This window comes from Nyctibius grandis, chromosome 3 (genome assembly GCF_013368605.1).
Source record: "Nyctibius grandis isolate bNycGra1 chromosome 3, bNycGra1.pri, whole genome shotgun sequence".
NCBI classification, from domain to species: domain Eukaryota; kingdom Metazoa; phylum Chordata; class Aves; order Nyctibiiformes; family Nyctibiidae; genus Nyctibius; species Nyctibius grandis.
In genome coordinates this window covers 90,432,635-90,447,406 of record NC_090660.1, presented here as the reverse complement: position 1 = coordinate 90,447,406, position 14,772 = coordinate 90,432,635, and the positions used below count along the sequence as shown (strand labels likewise).

Here is a 14,772-nt window from a genome sequence, read left to right as displayed (position 1 = left end):
GGGATAAGATGTGCAGAGGGTAGCTAATGGGTCTCCTGCTAATTAAGGGACTTCACAATTACTGCAGTCATATCAGTGGTAGAACCTTTACTTCATTGGTTACATAACTGTGCTTCAGTTCAACACTGAATTTTTTTTTTCTCTCATACAATATAACCTTTCAGACATTTCTATTTTTCTCTTTCCAAGTATTCCTTGAAAAGCACCTTAACTCAAGCTTGGCAAAGAAGCTACATCAGTACATCACCTTTAGCAAAAATATTTAACAGCAAAGATCCATATGCAATATTATCTGAAAATATTATCTGTGTGTAGACTCAGCAAGTTTGCTGATGACACAAAACTGGGAGGAGTGGCCTATACACCACAAGGCTGTGCTGCCATTCAGTGAGACCTGGACACGCTAGAGACTTGGGCAGAGAGAAACCTAATGAAGTTCAACAAAGGCAAGTATAGGGTCCTGCACCTAGGGAGGAATAACCCCATGAACCAGAACAGGTTTGGGGTTGACCTGCTGGAAAGCAGCTCTTCAGAGAAGGACCTGGGAATCCTGGTGGACAAGTTCACCATGAGCCAACAACGTGCCCTTGTGGCCAGGAAGGCCAATGGTATCCTGGGGTGCATGAGGAAGAGTGTGGCCAGCAGGTCGAGGGAGGTTGTCCTCCCCCTCTCCGTACTGAGCTTTAGGAAGTTCATTTCAGAGGATAGGTAAGTGGATAAGTATAGAAATCCCAGAGGCAAAAATGACCACAAATCTGAAAAGACTGACAATAGATATGTTTTGATAGAAAGCAAGGCATCAGTCTTCAACATATTGAAGGAGCTAAAGAGAGAAGTGGAAAGACTTATCACATTAAATATACTTGATTTCAACAGTTATCTCTTCCCCTAAGAATAAAACCTCTCCCCTCCCCATTTTTAGTTATTTGCTTAAAGAATCATTAACTTCCACAGGATAAAGTATTTGATATCACTACTTGCTAATCATGAGAGACTATTTTTAAATTAATATAAAAGTTTTCAGAATTGAATTATGATCAATTTCTCAATTATTTTAATGATTTTTTACAATATTATTCAATATAAGTCTCTAGATGTATTGAAAAGGCGCATTCATTTAGATACCAAAAAAAGCAGCCAACAAAAGCCAAGACAAACCAAATCAAGACAAAAAAATGACAGTATGTTAACATTGTCTGCTAGTTAACAAAAACTACCATATATATGCTAGAAATGCAAGTGATACAATTCAAGAGTGACTACAGACATCTACCCCAAAATAAGCTGAATCATATAGCAGACTCCTCTAACTATATTGAGAATACATACATTTACTATAAAGGTAAATTTAGGATATTAGGAATGCTGTACAGATATATAAACAAGACATATACATGTATGGTGTCCCTGCCCATGGCAGGGGGGTTGGAACTAGATGAACTTTAAGGTCCCTTCCAACCCAGAAACCAGTCTATGATTCTATGATTCTATGATTCATGTGAACCTCTAACAATCATGTAATTAGCGAATGTGGTTATTTGTAATTATCATGTTCATCAGATTTACAAATAGTAGTATTAATTCTGTAACAATTTATCACCTTTGAAGCTATTAGTCATTTAACAGAACCAGCTAAATAAACAGAAATATGGAAAATATTTCTGCATTTGTAGAAAAGACTTGTTATAAAAATTGTTCCAGCACAACATCAAGCCCTATGGAATTCAGATAATGCCATCATTTGAGCAGTTCAGCTTTAAAAATTCAGTAACAAATATTTGTTTACTATGTGAACATTACTTTTTCATTTATTGATTCTTAATTTCAAAATTTCATTTTATTAAGTCATAATTTCAAATTCAGTTTTGAAAAAAGAATATCTTCATAAATTGAATAATAATAATAATGATAATAATAATATATAATTTATTTATCCAACTTCTAGGTAAGAAGAGGAAAGACAGCTTCTATTTCACTGGCAAATTATTTGGTTTAGCATTTATTATGATTGACTACTGTGTTTCAAGACTCAGCATATTGGCCTTCTTTGTATCCAGAAAGGGATGCCCGATAAATGCCCTGGCCAGAACACTGAATAATCTTGTTATCCACCTACATCTACAATTGCTTTTTTAATTACTTTATATCATTGACCAGACCTTTTTCCAGAATTTAATCTCTTGAGTTAGTTTACTTTTGCCATTTATTATGGGAAAACACTTCCATCATCTTTTTATATTAAAATGTGTACAAGCTCAGTATCTTTCTTCCTAGTCATTCTCTGAACTCCTGCCAGCTCCATAATATTTTTATGGAGATAGATTTGGAAATATTTCAGGTGAAAATACAAGTTACTACAAGCAGTCTCTGTCTGCAGCCTTCTATATGAATTACCATAACATTTTTATTTTGTTTTCAGTGATTCTTAAATAATTTTCTTAAGTTAGTGCCATTTCAGTTTATCTGTTCATTCATCCAACTTACTATGTCTCTCAGGCTCTTCAAAGTCTTCTGGTTGTAACTATTCTAATCAACTGCTATTATAGAGTTCACTTTCAGATCATTAATGAATGTATTAAAGCAAGATAGAACAAATACAAAATTTGAAACATTAATTTAATTATATGATCAATTTTTAGCATGCATGCTCTTCACTTTGCTAATAAACTTCTTCTTACAGATATTTTTAAACTAACAACAAATTCATAGAATCTCACATGAAAGTTTCTTAAGTTTTACTGAAAAAAAGTTAGTGAGTTCTTCTTTATTCATTAATTCTCTGTAATGTTCATGAAAAATCTAAATTATTATTTCTCTTTACATGATCTAGAACATTGGGTGAATGCTGACATGAAATTCTGACCCATAAAGAAGACCATTTTAAGTGATGATGACCTAACCCTTTGCTATGTCTGCCCAGGGTAAATGAGGGAGATGAGAAGAGTGATAATTTATCTAGAGTTTTGGCCAGTTAAAAAATGTCCCACCTATGTACATGTGATGTTTTCCTAATACACAAATGAATACACAGAATAACACAATCTCTTATTTCCTCAGTTTGCAAAGGAAATAAAGCCATACTGGGAATAGGTCAGAGAGTAGTAATACAAACTGAGAATATTCAAATGTTGACAGTATGGCTAGTAGTTTGGACCTTTAGTTAGCCATTATTATATGCATGGCATAATGATGACATAGGTATAAAAGCCAGTTTCAGAAATATAGACAGTATTGTTTGTTTTGTCTGTACTTCAGGATCTTACAGAGAGAATAATTACTAACTCCTAAATATTCTGTCTACTGGAAATCTAGTGTAGGTATGCATTTTCAAGAATCTCTGCACCATGTCAAGCAGACCTATCTCACATTTGGCGAATGTGCCTTCTGTTGCTGGTCTTGTTCTTTTGATTCAGTATGTGGCACCAGAAATACAGCAAAGACAGTAGATCATCCTGTGATGACTCATTGAGAATATGAAATGGATGGTTCATAGACTAGGTATGTTGCCATAGATATCATATTATTGTTTATTTTCTATCTGTAAATTAAAGGTTACAACACATTTAAGTCACCTTTGCATTAAACTTCTGGTGAAATCCATTAAGCTTAATTATAAAAGAAATCAATGAGCTATGAATCTTGTCAAATTCTCAGGTAAATAAAATAACAGACATGTATAAACAAAATAGAGAATGAAAACATAAACTTATAAACATGTATTATCAAAATGAGGATTATTTCACTCAACTGCACGGCAAATTTCAAGCAATCTAAGGGATCTGATAACCCAAATCACACTGAATTTTAAGGATTGGAAACAAAAAAAAAAAAAAGCAAAATACTGTTAATCTGTTACATTCAGTCTCTTACTGTTTAAGGAATTTTCACAAGATATTTCTCTCCCATTGATTTTTCAAATTTTGAATTAAGTGAAGTTCAGGATTACTAGTAGTCCAACATACTGTAAAGTCCATTTGTAGCCAATGAATGACATATGAACACCACCAGAAAAATTCATTCTTATTGGTCCTAACCTCTGTGCTTCTTAGAGTCTTAAACATCAGGAGCATGTGAATTAGAAACCAGTCATAGATAACATCAATTGTTCTGACACCCTATTTATTCCCATACTTTTTCTGAAGGATGCAGACACTATCTCCTATCACATGACTAGAATTGTGACCATCATGTTAATGGAAGCACTTTTATCATATGCTAATGAAGCACTTCAGTCACATTACCTGTGTCTATACTGCTAAATGCATTCACTCCTGGAAGAGATCCCTGGCTCGCAGGCTAAATGGTGAAGTATGGTGTTCATCCACATTGCTCAGAGCTAAGTCTGTCTAGAGAAGCCTGAGCATGTCTATAACAAATATTACATGATTTTGGGTGTCCTCTAGATTCTATGTGGTGCCCCTGTGGTCCAAAATCATAACTACATTTTTTTTCTGTTTAGAATATCCAAAATTATTTAAGAACAGTGCTACATCCAGAATACTAGTGGGGTTTTTGTTGCATGAAGAGACACAGATGTGCAATATGACGTGAAGATTGGCATTTAGAAGTTGTTTAGCCTGGAGAAGAGGAGGCTCAGACGTGACCTTATTGCAGTCTACAACTACCTGAAGGGAGGTTGTAGTGAAGTGGGAGTCGGCCTCTTCTCCCAGGCAACTAGTGATAGGACAAGAGGACACAGCCTCAAGCTTCGCCACAGGAGGTTCAGGTTGGACATTAGGAAGAATTTCTTTTCAGAAAGGGTTATTAAACATTGGAATGGGCTGCCCAGGGAGGTGGAGTCACCATCTCTGGATGTGTTTAAGAAAAGACTGGACATGGCACTTAGTGCCATGGTCTAGTTGACATGGTGGTGTCAGGGCAACGGTTGGACTCGATGATCCCAGAGGTCTCTTCCAACTTGGTTGATTCTGTGATTCTGTGATTCTGCATGATGGCATGACAGTGATTGAGGGTACAAAACAGGTTTTGATTATGCATGTCAACAAAAATGCTGTTAGGAGGTCTCCATTGGCAAACAGGACCAAGACTAGTGCAGTCTTACCCATATTGCCTACTGAAAGGGTATTCTGTAGTGAACTATTACATACACAAGTTTTTGTTTTAAAGAAAACAAAGTTATTCACATATGAAGAGAACACAGAATGAGTTAAAGATTATGAAACTTGTACTATCAAAGGACCAAGACAGAGGTGAAAGTAGAGAGCTAAGATGTAACAATGCACAGGTAATCATTATGAACATTTACTAAGACAACAGAAGAAATATCATGACCCACGGGACTCAACTATACCTATCAAGAGGCTATAGGATCAAGAATACAGGCAAATTCAAGTTGTAAGGGACCTTAGGAGGTCTTTAGTCCAGCCTGCTGCTCAAAGAAGATTCAATCCTGATGTCAGACCAGATTGCTCAGGACTTTAGCCAGTTGAATCTTGAAAACCTCCAAGGACGGAGACTGCACAGCCTCTTTAGGCTATATGTTTCACTATTCAACATTTTCTTTGTGCAAAGGTTTCACTTATTTCCAGTTTGAAACTCTTTTTTTTATTTCTTTGAAATTTCATTTCTCTCACCTTTTGCCTCTGGATCAGTGCTCCAGCTTACAACCATCTTGGCCCACCACCAAACTTGTTCCAGTTTATCTGTGTCTTTCTTGTACTGATTTGTTGTATTGGCAAGCTGAATACAAATACTATAAACAGGGGTTGGTTCCAAATTGAGGTTGTGTGTATGTGAAAGTGTATTTGATATCAGAAGCATTAAAGCTCATGAATTATTTGAGCAGTAAATGCCAAACATGAGCAACAGTAACAATATGTACATTTCTGAATCCAATAGAAGTGGTCAACAGGAATTTCTACTCTCCAGTTTTTTGAATTTCATTATTATGGCATATAAATTAAGCACAACATTGACAAAGGCTTAATATTTATTGGGGGAAAATGACTGATTAAGTCATTCTAGTGGAAGCTATCTTTCATTTTCAAAGATAAGGAGAAAATCCATTGACTGGAAAATAATTTACTCCTTGTGTTCCTGTTTGTCTCTTTTTTCTTTCCCCCACAAACACACAAATGTAAATATTATTCTCTATGTCATGAAAAAGAAATAGCAATTTTTTTCATTCATGCTTTTGTGCAAGTTCTTCTTTACTGATAATTTATCAATTCATTTTCAGTATACTAACACTTCCAGAAATTTATTACTAAAATTTAACCTGTTTTCACAACTGTGCACACGTTCATTATTATTCTTATGACTAAAAATTCATCAACTGCAACACAAAAATAACTTTTATGTATACATTACACTGACTCATCTTCTAAACTATCTCTTCTGTAGATACATACAGAAAAGTTGTTTATGCATATGCCAAATTCAAAACTTTTCTTATACCAGGGTAAGCATAGGAATAGTTTGGACATGAAAATAATGATGCAGTAACTAACACTGGATAAGAGCAAGCACATAATCAATCAATAGTTATTATACAATCAGATTCTGAAAGAAACTTATGTTTTACTATCATACAATTCAGTATGAAAAAATAATACATTTCAAATGTACGTTGATACAGATGTTTTCATACATAAACCTTTCTCTACAGAATATACTCAAATAAAAAAATACAGACACTTAAGTTACTATCCTACTTTTTAGAGATTTTGTTGTTGTTTTAACAGTTCTCAACAGAACTGAAAATCAAGACACTTAGGAAGAATTCAGCTCAGACATTAGCCATTAGAAGTTAAGTTTCCAGTCAAAGCTACATATGTAGGGTACTTCTGCAGTGAGTGAAGAGTGTTAGGAACCATCAGAAAGTGTTTCCTCTCAGTTATCTTAGCTATCATTTTAAAACAAGAACAACTGTTCTGAGGATATTCTGAGGATATGGTTCTCTAACTTACATAGGAAGCCCAGGTTGATTGCACTCCTATACATGTACCTAGTTTTATGAAATAACTCTGGTCTAAGTGCTCTAATTACATTTACACAATTTTGTAATACGGGTATCACTTGGAAGCTTGCATGGACAAAAGAGTCAATTATTAGGCATCTGAACAGGTAAATGCTGATTTAAATTTATACCCAGTTTTCCTAACCTATTAATCAAAATAAGAACGGTAAGTATTGTGTCCTCAATTTGAAATGCTTTCAAGTATAGACTCTGAAGTCCACTGATAGTTCTAATGCTAAATATATTAAGAAAAGATTAAATAAATTTGACTAAGGATATATGGAGAATATGAGAGTACATTAAAAAGTAAGAGGTGTATTACCATGCTTTTCCATGCTGTAAATCTGCAAATCCATGGACAGTGACTACACATACAAGCAAATGAAAGCAGCTGACCACGTACCCACACACCTTGGCAGAGGTGCACTCCATACTCGTCGGCCACCACCAAGACAAGTAATCTCTGAAGATCCTTCTAAACGATATCCAGACGAACAGGAGAATGCCAGAATATCTCCCACTCCAAAATTAAATCCTATTCTGTTCCCAAACTGTGGAATCCCGGGATCTTCACAAGGTTCAAGATTATACTCTGAAAACAAGAGAGTAAGTCTTCTATCAGTCATATTTGTAATCTTGCAGTCTACTAATTTCTGTATATTCCACCTTATTATCAATGCAGGTTTCAGATTTAAAACCAAAAAGAATACGTGAATATTAAATTGGCAGTTATACTACATTATTAAGTAAGATTAATGAATACATTCACAATGTTTTTAAGAAGCATAACACAACATGCTTTATCACTCTTGTAAGAGCCATAAGTGTCACAGGTACGTACAACAAATGAAGACAATGGCACAGCATAAAAGCCTAAATAATTGACAATTAGACTCATCTGGAATTTCACTAACTGAAATTAGACCAGTTCTGTTTCCTTCCCTCACTTTATAATGTGTATTACACTTTACTGCCATCTTACTTATCATGTAGCAGAAATGTCTCTATAGAGGCACAGAGGTTTGCTTGCTTTGAAATTGTTGTGCTTAGGAAACAAATTATTTTATGATTCAGTATATGTGTTCATCAACATCACTTCCATTTTATTTTTTTTTTCTCTTTATATAAAACACTGAAAAAATCTTTTTCAAGATCAAGGTATTACAGGTATTTCCTTACCAGAGAAAGAAATATTAAATCCTTCATATGATATCGAAAAATCTGAAATAAAGCGCAACTGAGCCCTGAAATTTCCATAGAGACCAGCATTGATTGGTGAAGGAAGTTCTGAGCCAGTCAGACGTGCTAATGGCTGTGTGAAACTGCCATTCTCGGTTATTAGTAAGTAGTCATGATGATCCTCCAAATGAAAGGTGTAGAAGGTGAACTGCACTCCTATTAGAGAAAGTAGAATTAGATTTACATATCACACTGTTAACATCAGTGTAATTAAGCCAAGGATTAAATTCATGCATTTCATTATGAATCATAGTTCAGAAAATGAAGATAATCCAATTTTTCTAAAAATTAGTATCTTCCCTGATTTTAATATTAAAATATCTTTGCAGCAGTTCTTTTTGTTTTGACACTACCTTTCACTTTTGCCTTTAGCTGCAAAATATGGGTGCTTGATTTATAGAATTCAAAGACATATGTTTGCATTTTTATGTAAAATCTAATGATGGACTACGTATGTTCAAAATTACAAACTGCTTAAGGCAGAATGGGAAAGATAAACCTTATTTCTTACAGTCACCAGTATCCTTGTATAGCAGCAGTGAAAGGAAATATATGACGTATTCTAATGGCGCATACACTAACAGCAGCACTTCCTCCCCAGAAATGGGAGGTCTCGTAATAAGATGTGGCATATGTCAACAGTATGTTTTTTTGCAAACCATTAGATATAAATCACACATTTAGAACGGAAGATCTATCCTGGAACACAATAGCAATGAAAAGATTTAAAGGTCAAGACAGACAAACTTTTTCTGCACTTCTGTAACTAAGAGATACACCATGATCTTTGGGTAGAATGCACAGAAACGTCAAGAAAAAAAAAAAAAACAGGAGAAGACACTAGCTAGCTTAAGTGATTATTGAGACCTCTAGTGTAACAGCATTTTCAGTTTTATCATGTAAGTTATAAACCAGTGATTCAGGCTCTGTAAAATACATCTAATGATGTAATGCTTAGGAAGATCCATTCATGTGATTGAAGACTAATGTAGCATACGAAGATTAATGATCTTCGGGTACTTTTCATGGAGAATAGATTTTAACAGTAGACATAATTTAATCAAAAAGCAAACAAATACTTCCCTTTCCTACTTCCGCCCCACCCCTGAAGAACTTCCCAAACAGGGTAACAAGATCCAAGACTGCAGCTAGATATACTGTGCTTGACTCAGTTGTCTAAACATAGAACCTCATGTCCCTTTAGGTGATGGCGATTATCTTTTCTAGACTTCATGTGCAGCTTTAGAAGCTCTCAGTACAATTCTTTGTAGTTTTTTTTTTTTTTTAATACATTGGATCCCTGAGGTTGTCTCAAATGGCATTAGATAATATGTTAATGCAACTCAATCACACCCAGTAAGTACAGCTTGTAAGCGTATCTGGAATGTAAGGACACTTGGTTTTTGAGAATACCTAATCAAGGACCTTTCAGTATAAAAAGCAAAGACAAGAAATGACGGAAGTAATAAAATACATACACACATACACAAGCTTTAATGAGCAGAATTTAGTGGAGGTGCTAAAAAAGACAAAAACTCTTAAGTTTCTGACTGATGGGCCATTGAATGTATCACTGGAACCTTGTAGCAGTTCAACAAGAATTTACTAATGGATTAGAATGAGGGAAAGAAGATTATCCTGGGTCTCGTGGAAACTAGAAATTTACTGTGGAGTATTTGAGGAAATTTGTGAGATTATGTAAAACTTAATGAGAGATGTTTAAATGGTATTTGGAGTCTGCAAAACTTTTTGTGGGTTGTTTAGGGACAAAGGTAGGTAAGGGGAGGGATCATGGTGGATAAGTGAGAAAAAAGTGTAGAAAAATGGAGAGGGTTAATCCTCTCTTACTACTCCCTGCACCTAACCACCGCAGCTTGTCCTCTATTCTTTTTAAAATCTGTTCTTAACTATTTAGCATGTAAGTGTGTCTTCTGTCCAGAGTTTCAGCACATATGTGAACACTAGTGAACATTAGTATGGACTGCCTGGTGAGCAGGATGAGGTCAGGGGCCAACAATTGGAAAAAGGGCCATTGGGCACACGGGGGCAGCACTTGGAGGGAGTGGGATCTGGGGGCTAAGTCCCGGACTAGGACCTGGAAGGTTGTGAGAGCATGTGTATGTGCGTGTGTGAGGGAGCTGACAGGTGTTATTGCCAAGCCGCTCTCCATCATCTTTGAAAGGTCATGGAGAACAGGAGAGCTGCCTGAGGACTGGAAGAAGGTCAATGTCATTCCAGCCTTCAAAAAGGGCAAGAAGGAGGACCCAGGAAACTACAGGCCAGTCAGCCTCACCTCCATCCCTGGAAAAGTGATGGAACAGCTCATTCTGGATGCCATTTCTAAGCATGTGGAGGAAAAGAAGGTTATCAGGAGTAGTCAACATGGATTCACTAAGAGGAAATCATGTTTAACCAATCTGATGGCCTTCTATGATGACATGACTGGCTGGGTAGATGAGGAGAGAGCAGTGGCTGTTGTCTACCTTGACTTCAGAAAGGCTTTTGACACCTGTCTCCCACAACATCCTCACAGGAAAGCTCAGGAAGTGTGGGTTAGCTGATTGGACAGTGAAGTGAATTGAGAACTGGCTGAATGGCAGAGCTCAGAGGGTTGTGATCAGTGGCACAGAGTCTACTTGGAGGCACGTAGCTAGCGGTGTACCCCAGGGGTCAGTACTGGGTCCAGTCTTGTTCAACTTATTTGTCAGTGACCTGGACAAAGGGATAGAGTGTACCCTCAGCAAGTTTGCTGATGACACAAAACTGAGGAGTGGCCTATACACCACAAGGCTGTGCTGCTGTTCAGCAAGACCTGGACAGGCTAGAAAGTGGGGCAGAGAGGAACCTACTGAAGTTAAACAAAGGCAAGTGTAGGGTCCTGCATCTAGAGAGGAATAACTTCATGCACCAGTACAGGTTTGGGGTTGACCTGCTGGAAAGCATCTCTGCAGAGAAGGATCTGGGAGTCCTGGTGGAAAAGTTCGCCATTAGCCAACAACATGCCATTGTGGCCAGGAAAGCCAATGGTATCCTGGGGTGCATGAGGAAGAGTGTGGCCAGCAGGTCGAGGGAGGTTATCCTCCCCCTCTACATTGCCCTAGTGAGGCCACATCTGGATACTGTGTCCAGTTCTGGGTCCCCCAGTTAAAGAAAGATAAGAAACTACTGGAGAGAGTCCAGTGGAGGGATACAAAGACGATCAGAGGACTGGAGCATCTTTCTTATGAGGAGAGGCTGAGGGAGCTGGGTCTTTTTAGCCTGGAGAAGAGAAGACTGAGGGGGGATCTCATCAATACTTACAAATACCTTAGGGGCGCTTGTCAATAAGATGGGGCCAGACTCTTCTCAGCGGTGCCCAGCGACAGGACAAGGGGCAATGGGCACAAATTGAAACATGGGAAGTGCCATCTGAATATGAGGAAAAACTTCTTTACTTTGAGGGTGACAGAGCACTGGGACAGGCTTCCCAGGAAGGTTATGGAGTCTCCTTCTCTGGAGACTTTCAAAACCCGCCTGGACGCAACCCTGTACAATGTGCTCTAGGGGAACCTGCTTTGGCAGTGGGTTGGACTAGATGATCATCTTGAGTGTGATTACACAGCACATACAGGACAACCTGGGGATCAGGCCCAGTCAGCATGGTCTGCTTGACCAACCTGATCTCTTTCTATGACCAGGTGACCCGCCTAGTGGTTGACGGAAAGGCTGTGGATGTAGTATACTTGGTCTTCAGCAAAGCCTTTGATACTGTCTCCCATTACATTCTCCTGGATAAGCTGGCAGCCCACGGCTTGGACAAGTGCAACCTTCACTGGGTTAAGAACTGGTTGGATGGCTGGGCCCAGCGAGTGGTGGTGAACGGTACTGCATCCAGTCAGTGTCCAGACACTAGTGGTGTCCTCCAGGGCTCAGTACTGGGCCCAGTCCTGTTTAAAGTCTTTATTGATGATCTGGATGAGGGTATTGAGTGCACCCTCAGTAAATTCGTGGATGACACTAAGTCGGGTGGGAGTGTTGATCTGCCTGAGGGTAGGAAGGCTCTGCAGAGGGATCTGGACAGGTTAGATAGATGGGCTGAGACCAATGGTATGAAGTTCATCAAGGCCAAGTGCCGAGTCCTACACTTTGGCCACAACAACCCCATACAGTGCTACAGGCTGGAGGAAGAGTGGTTAGAAAGAGTGCCGGTGGAAAAGGAACTGGGGGTATTGGTAGACAGCCAGATGAACCTGAGCCAGCAGTGTGCCCAGGTGGCCAAGAATGTCAACAGCGTCCTGGCTTGTATCAGGAATAGTGTGGCCAGCAGAACTAGGGAAGTAATTGTCCCCCTGTACTCAGCACTGATGTGGCTGCACCTCGAGTACCTTGTCCAGTTCTGGGCTCCTCATATCAAGAAAGACATTGAGGTGCTGAAGCGAGTCCAGAGGAGGGCAACAAAGCTGGTGAAGGGTCTAGAGGGCATGTTCTATGAGGAGCGGCTGAGGGAACTGGGGTCATTTAGCCTGGAGAAAAGGAGGCTGAGGGGAGACCTTATCACACTCTACAACTACCTGAAAGGAGGTTTTAGCGGGGTGAGGGTCGGCCTCTTCTCCCAGGCAACTAGCAATAGGACTAGAGGACATAGACAAAAGATGTGCCAGGGGAGGTTCAGGTTAGACATTAGGAAAAATTTCTTCACAGAAAGGGTTATGGGGCATTGGAACGGGCTACCCAGGGAGGTGGAGGAATCACCAGACTGGATGTGGCACTTAGTGCCATGGTCTAGTTGACACAGTGGTGTTAGGTCAAAGGTTGGACTCGATGATCCCAGAGGTCTCTTCCAACCTAGTTGATTCTGTGATTCTGTAATCTCCACAGGTCCCTTCCAACCCTAACCATTCTGTGATTCTGTGATCCTGTTCCCATCAGTTCCGCTGGAGAAACAGGATTTGCCTGCCTGTGGTGTTCATGTCTGTTTCAGTGCACTTGGTGTGTCTGTGTGTGCCAGTAAAGACACTTGTCTCTGTCCATGTTAGTCTGTGTGACCAGCCGTATATACATATATATATATCTCTACATATTGGCATCTTTGGAATACATGGTTAGTCTTGCTGTCAGCTGGACATAAAAATGGGAGCAACAAGAGAAATCCCTTGGATCTTAGAGACCTCTAATCTCTACTGCCATTTAAAGAGACTGGAGAACTATTCAGCTTTTTCAAGTAGATATCTCCTTCTCTTATAGCTCCACCCCCCACCCCAACTTGCTGTAGCTTGAAGATCCAGATAAACACCCCCTTACTTAGTGGCACTGATATAGAAAATACAGGATGCGATTGTGTTTTATGCATAGGATAAAACTAGATAATCCAAGAAATCTATTCTGGATTTTTAAAATTCTTTATTTAATAATTATATGAGTAAAGCCATTCATCTGCTTTGAGCATCCTATTTATTATGTGTGACAATGAATTGGCAAAAATCACACACTGAATTTTGGAATCAAGGTTAGCTTAAATATTTTTTGAGCTAACGCATATAAATTTAGCTTTGGGATTGATAAACTATTAAATGGGGTTTTTTAAATTATAATTTTACATAGGAGACAGTGGTGATCTGACATGAAAAAAAGAGCTCTTAAGAGAAAAACATGATATATACAGAATGAGGCTGAAATTTAGGCCATATTTGTTGCATTTTCTACACTCCAAATTAATTTTGGCCCTTTTTATGCATGCATGTATACTGCAACAATAAAATAAGAAATGCTGAAGAAAATTTTATGGTAGTAACCAAAAATAATGGAATTCTTGTGAATCACAGCTGAGCTTCATTGGGTATTGTTCAAACACCAAATTCAAGGTTTAACTCAAGGGAATGTTTCAATCAATTTTCCAGATTTCCATGACATTTCTAAGCAAAACCCCAAGGCATAACTCAGCAGTAGCTGTATAATTTAGTTTTCTTCAGAAAATATTCTAATCACATTAATATAAGCTGTGTGACAGATTGTGTCTTCTCCAGAGAAGAATTTTAAAAGGTATGTTCAGGTAGGTTCCTTCTACCTCACATGACCCTTTCTTTGTAATAGGAATATTTAACACCTGAAATGAAGACAGGAAGATGTAACACTCTAATGTCATTTCTCAGTATTACAATCCAGACTTTCAGGGGATGGGTAAATTAACTATTCTGTTAGTAAATGGTTTAAAATACACCATTGATACTCCACAAATTTCACTTCACCATATATTGAATTTCATGCTAATCACAGACAAAATACAATAATTACTGTCATGACAGATGCTTCTGTTCCTCTTCATAAATAATACCAATTACTAGACATATTAACTATATTTAAAGTACATGTTCCATACCTTAGTTAAAAATTTTTTTAAAAATAAAAAAAATCATATCAAGTTTTAATGGACATTCAAGAATCATAATGCTGGTCCACATGAAAACAAATGAAAAATCATTCCAGAGCTCTAGAAGTTTAGATACAATTGAACAGTAAAAATAAAAAATATGTATTTCAGAATATGTTATTTAAGACAGTATGTACAAACACAGAAA

The 14,772-nt window shown here is 37.8% G+C and overlaps 1 protein-coding gene across 3 annotated transcripts in view; it reads right to left on the bottom strand.

Moving 5' to 3' along the window:
- The window catches only part of CSMD3 (CUB and Sushi multiple domains 3), a 790,297-nt gene that overhangs the window by 292,673 nt on the left and 482,852 nt on the right, over window positions 1-14,772 (bottom strand). For all 3 annotated transcript variants that reach the window (XM_068397267.1, XM_068397268.1, XM_068397269.1), the window contains 2 exons: window positions 8,159-8,374; window positions 7,383-7,571 (listed from right to left, as the gene is read on the bottom strand). In XM_068397267.1, coding sequence (XP_068253368.1) covers window positions 7,383-7,571; window positions 8,159-8,374 — 405 coding nt within the window. The remainder of the gene's footprint in view (window positions 1-7,382; window positions 7,572-8,158; window positions 8,375-14,772) is intronic.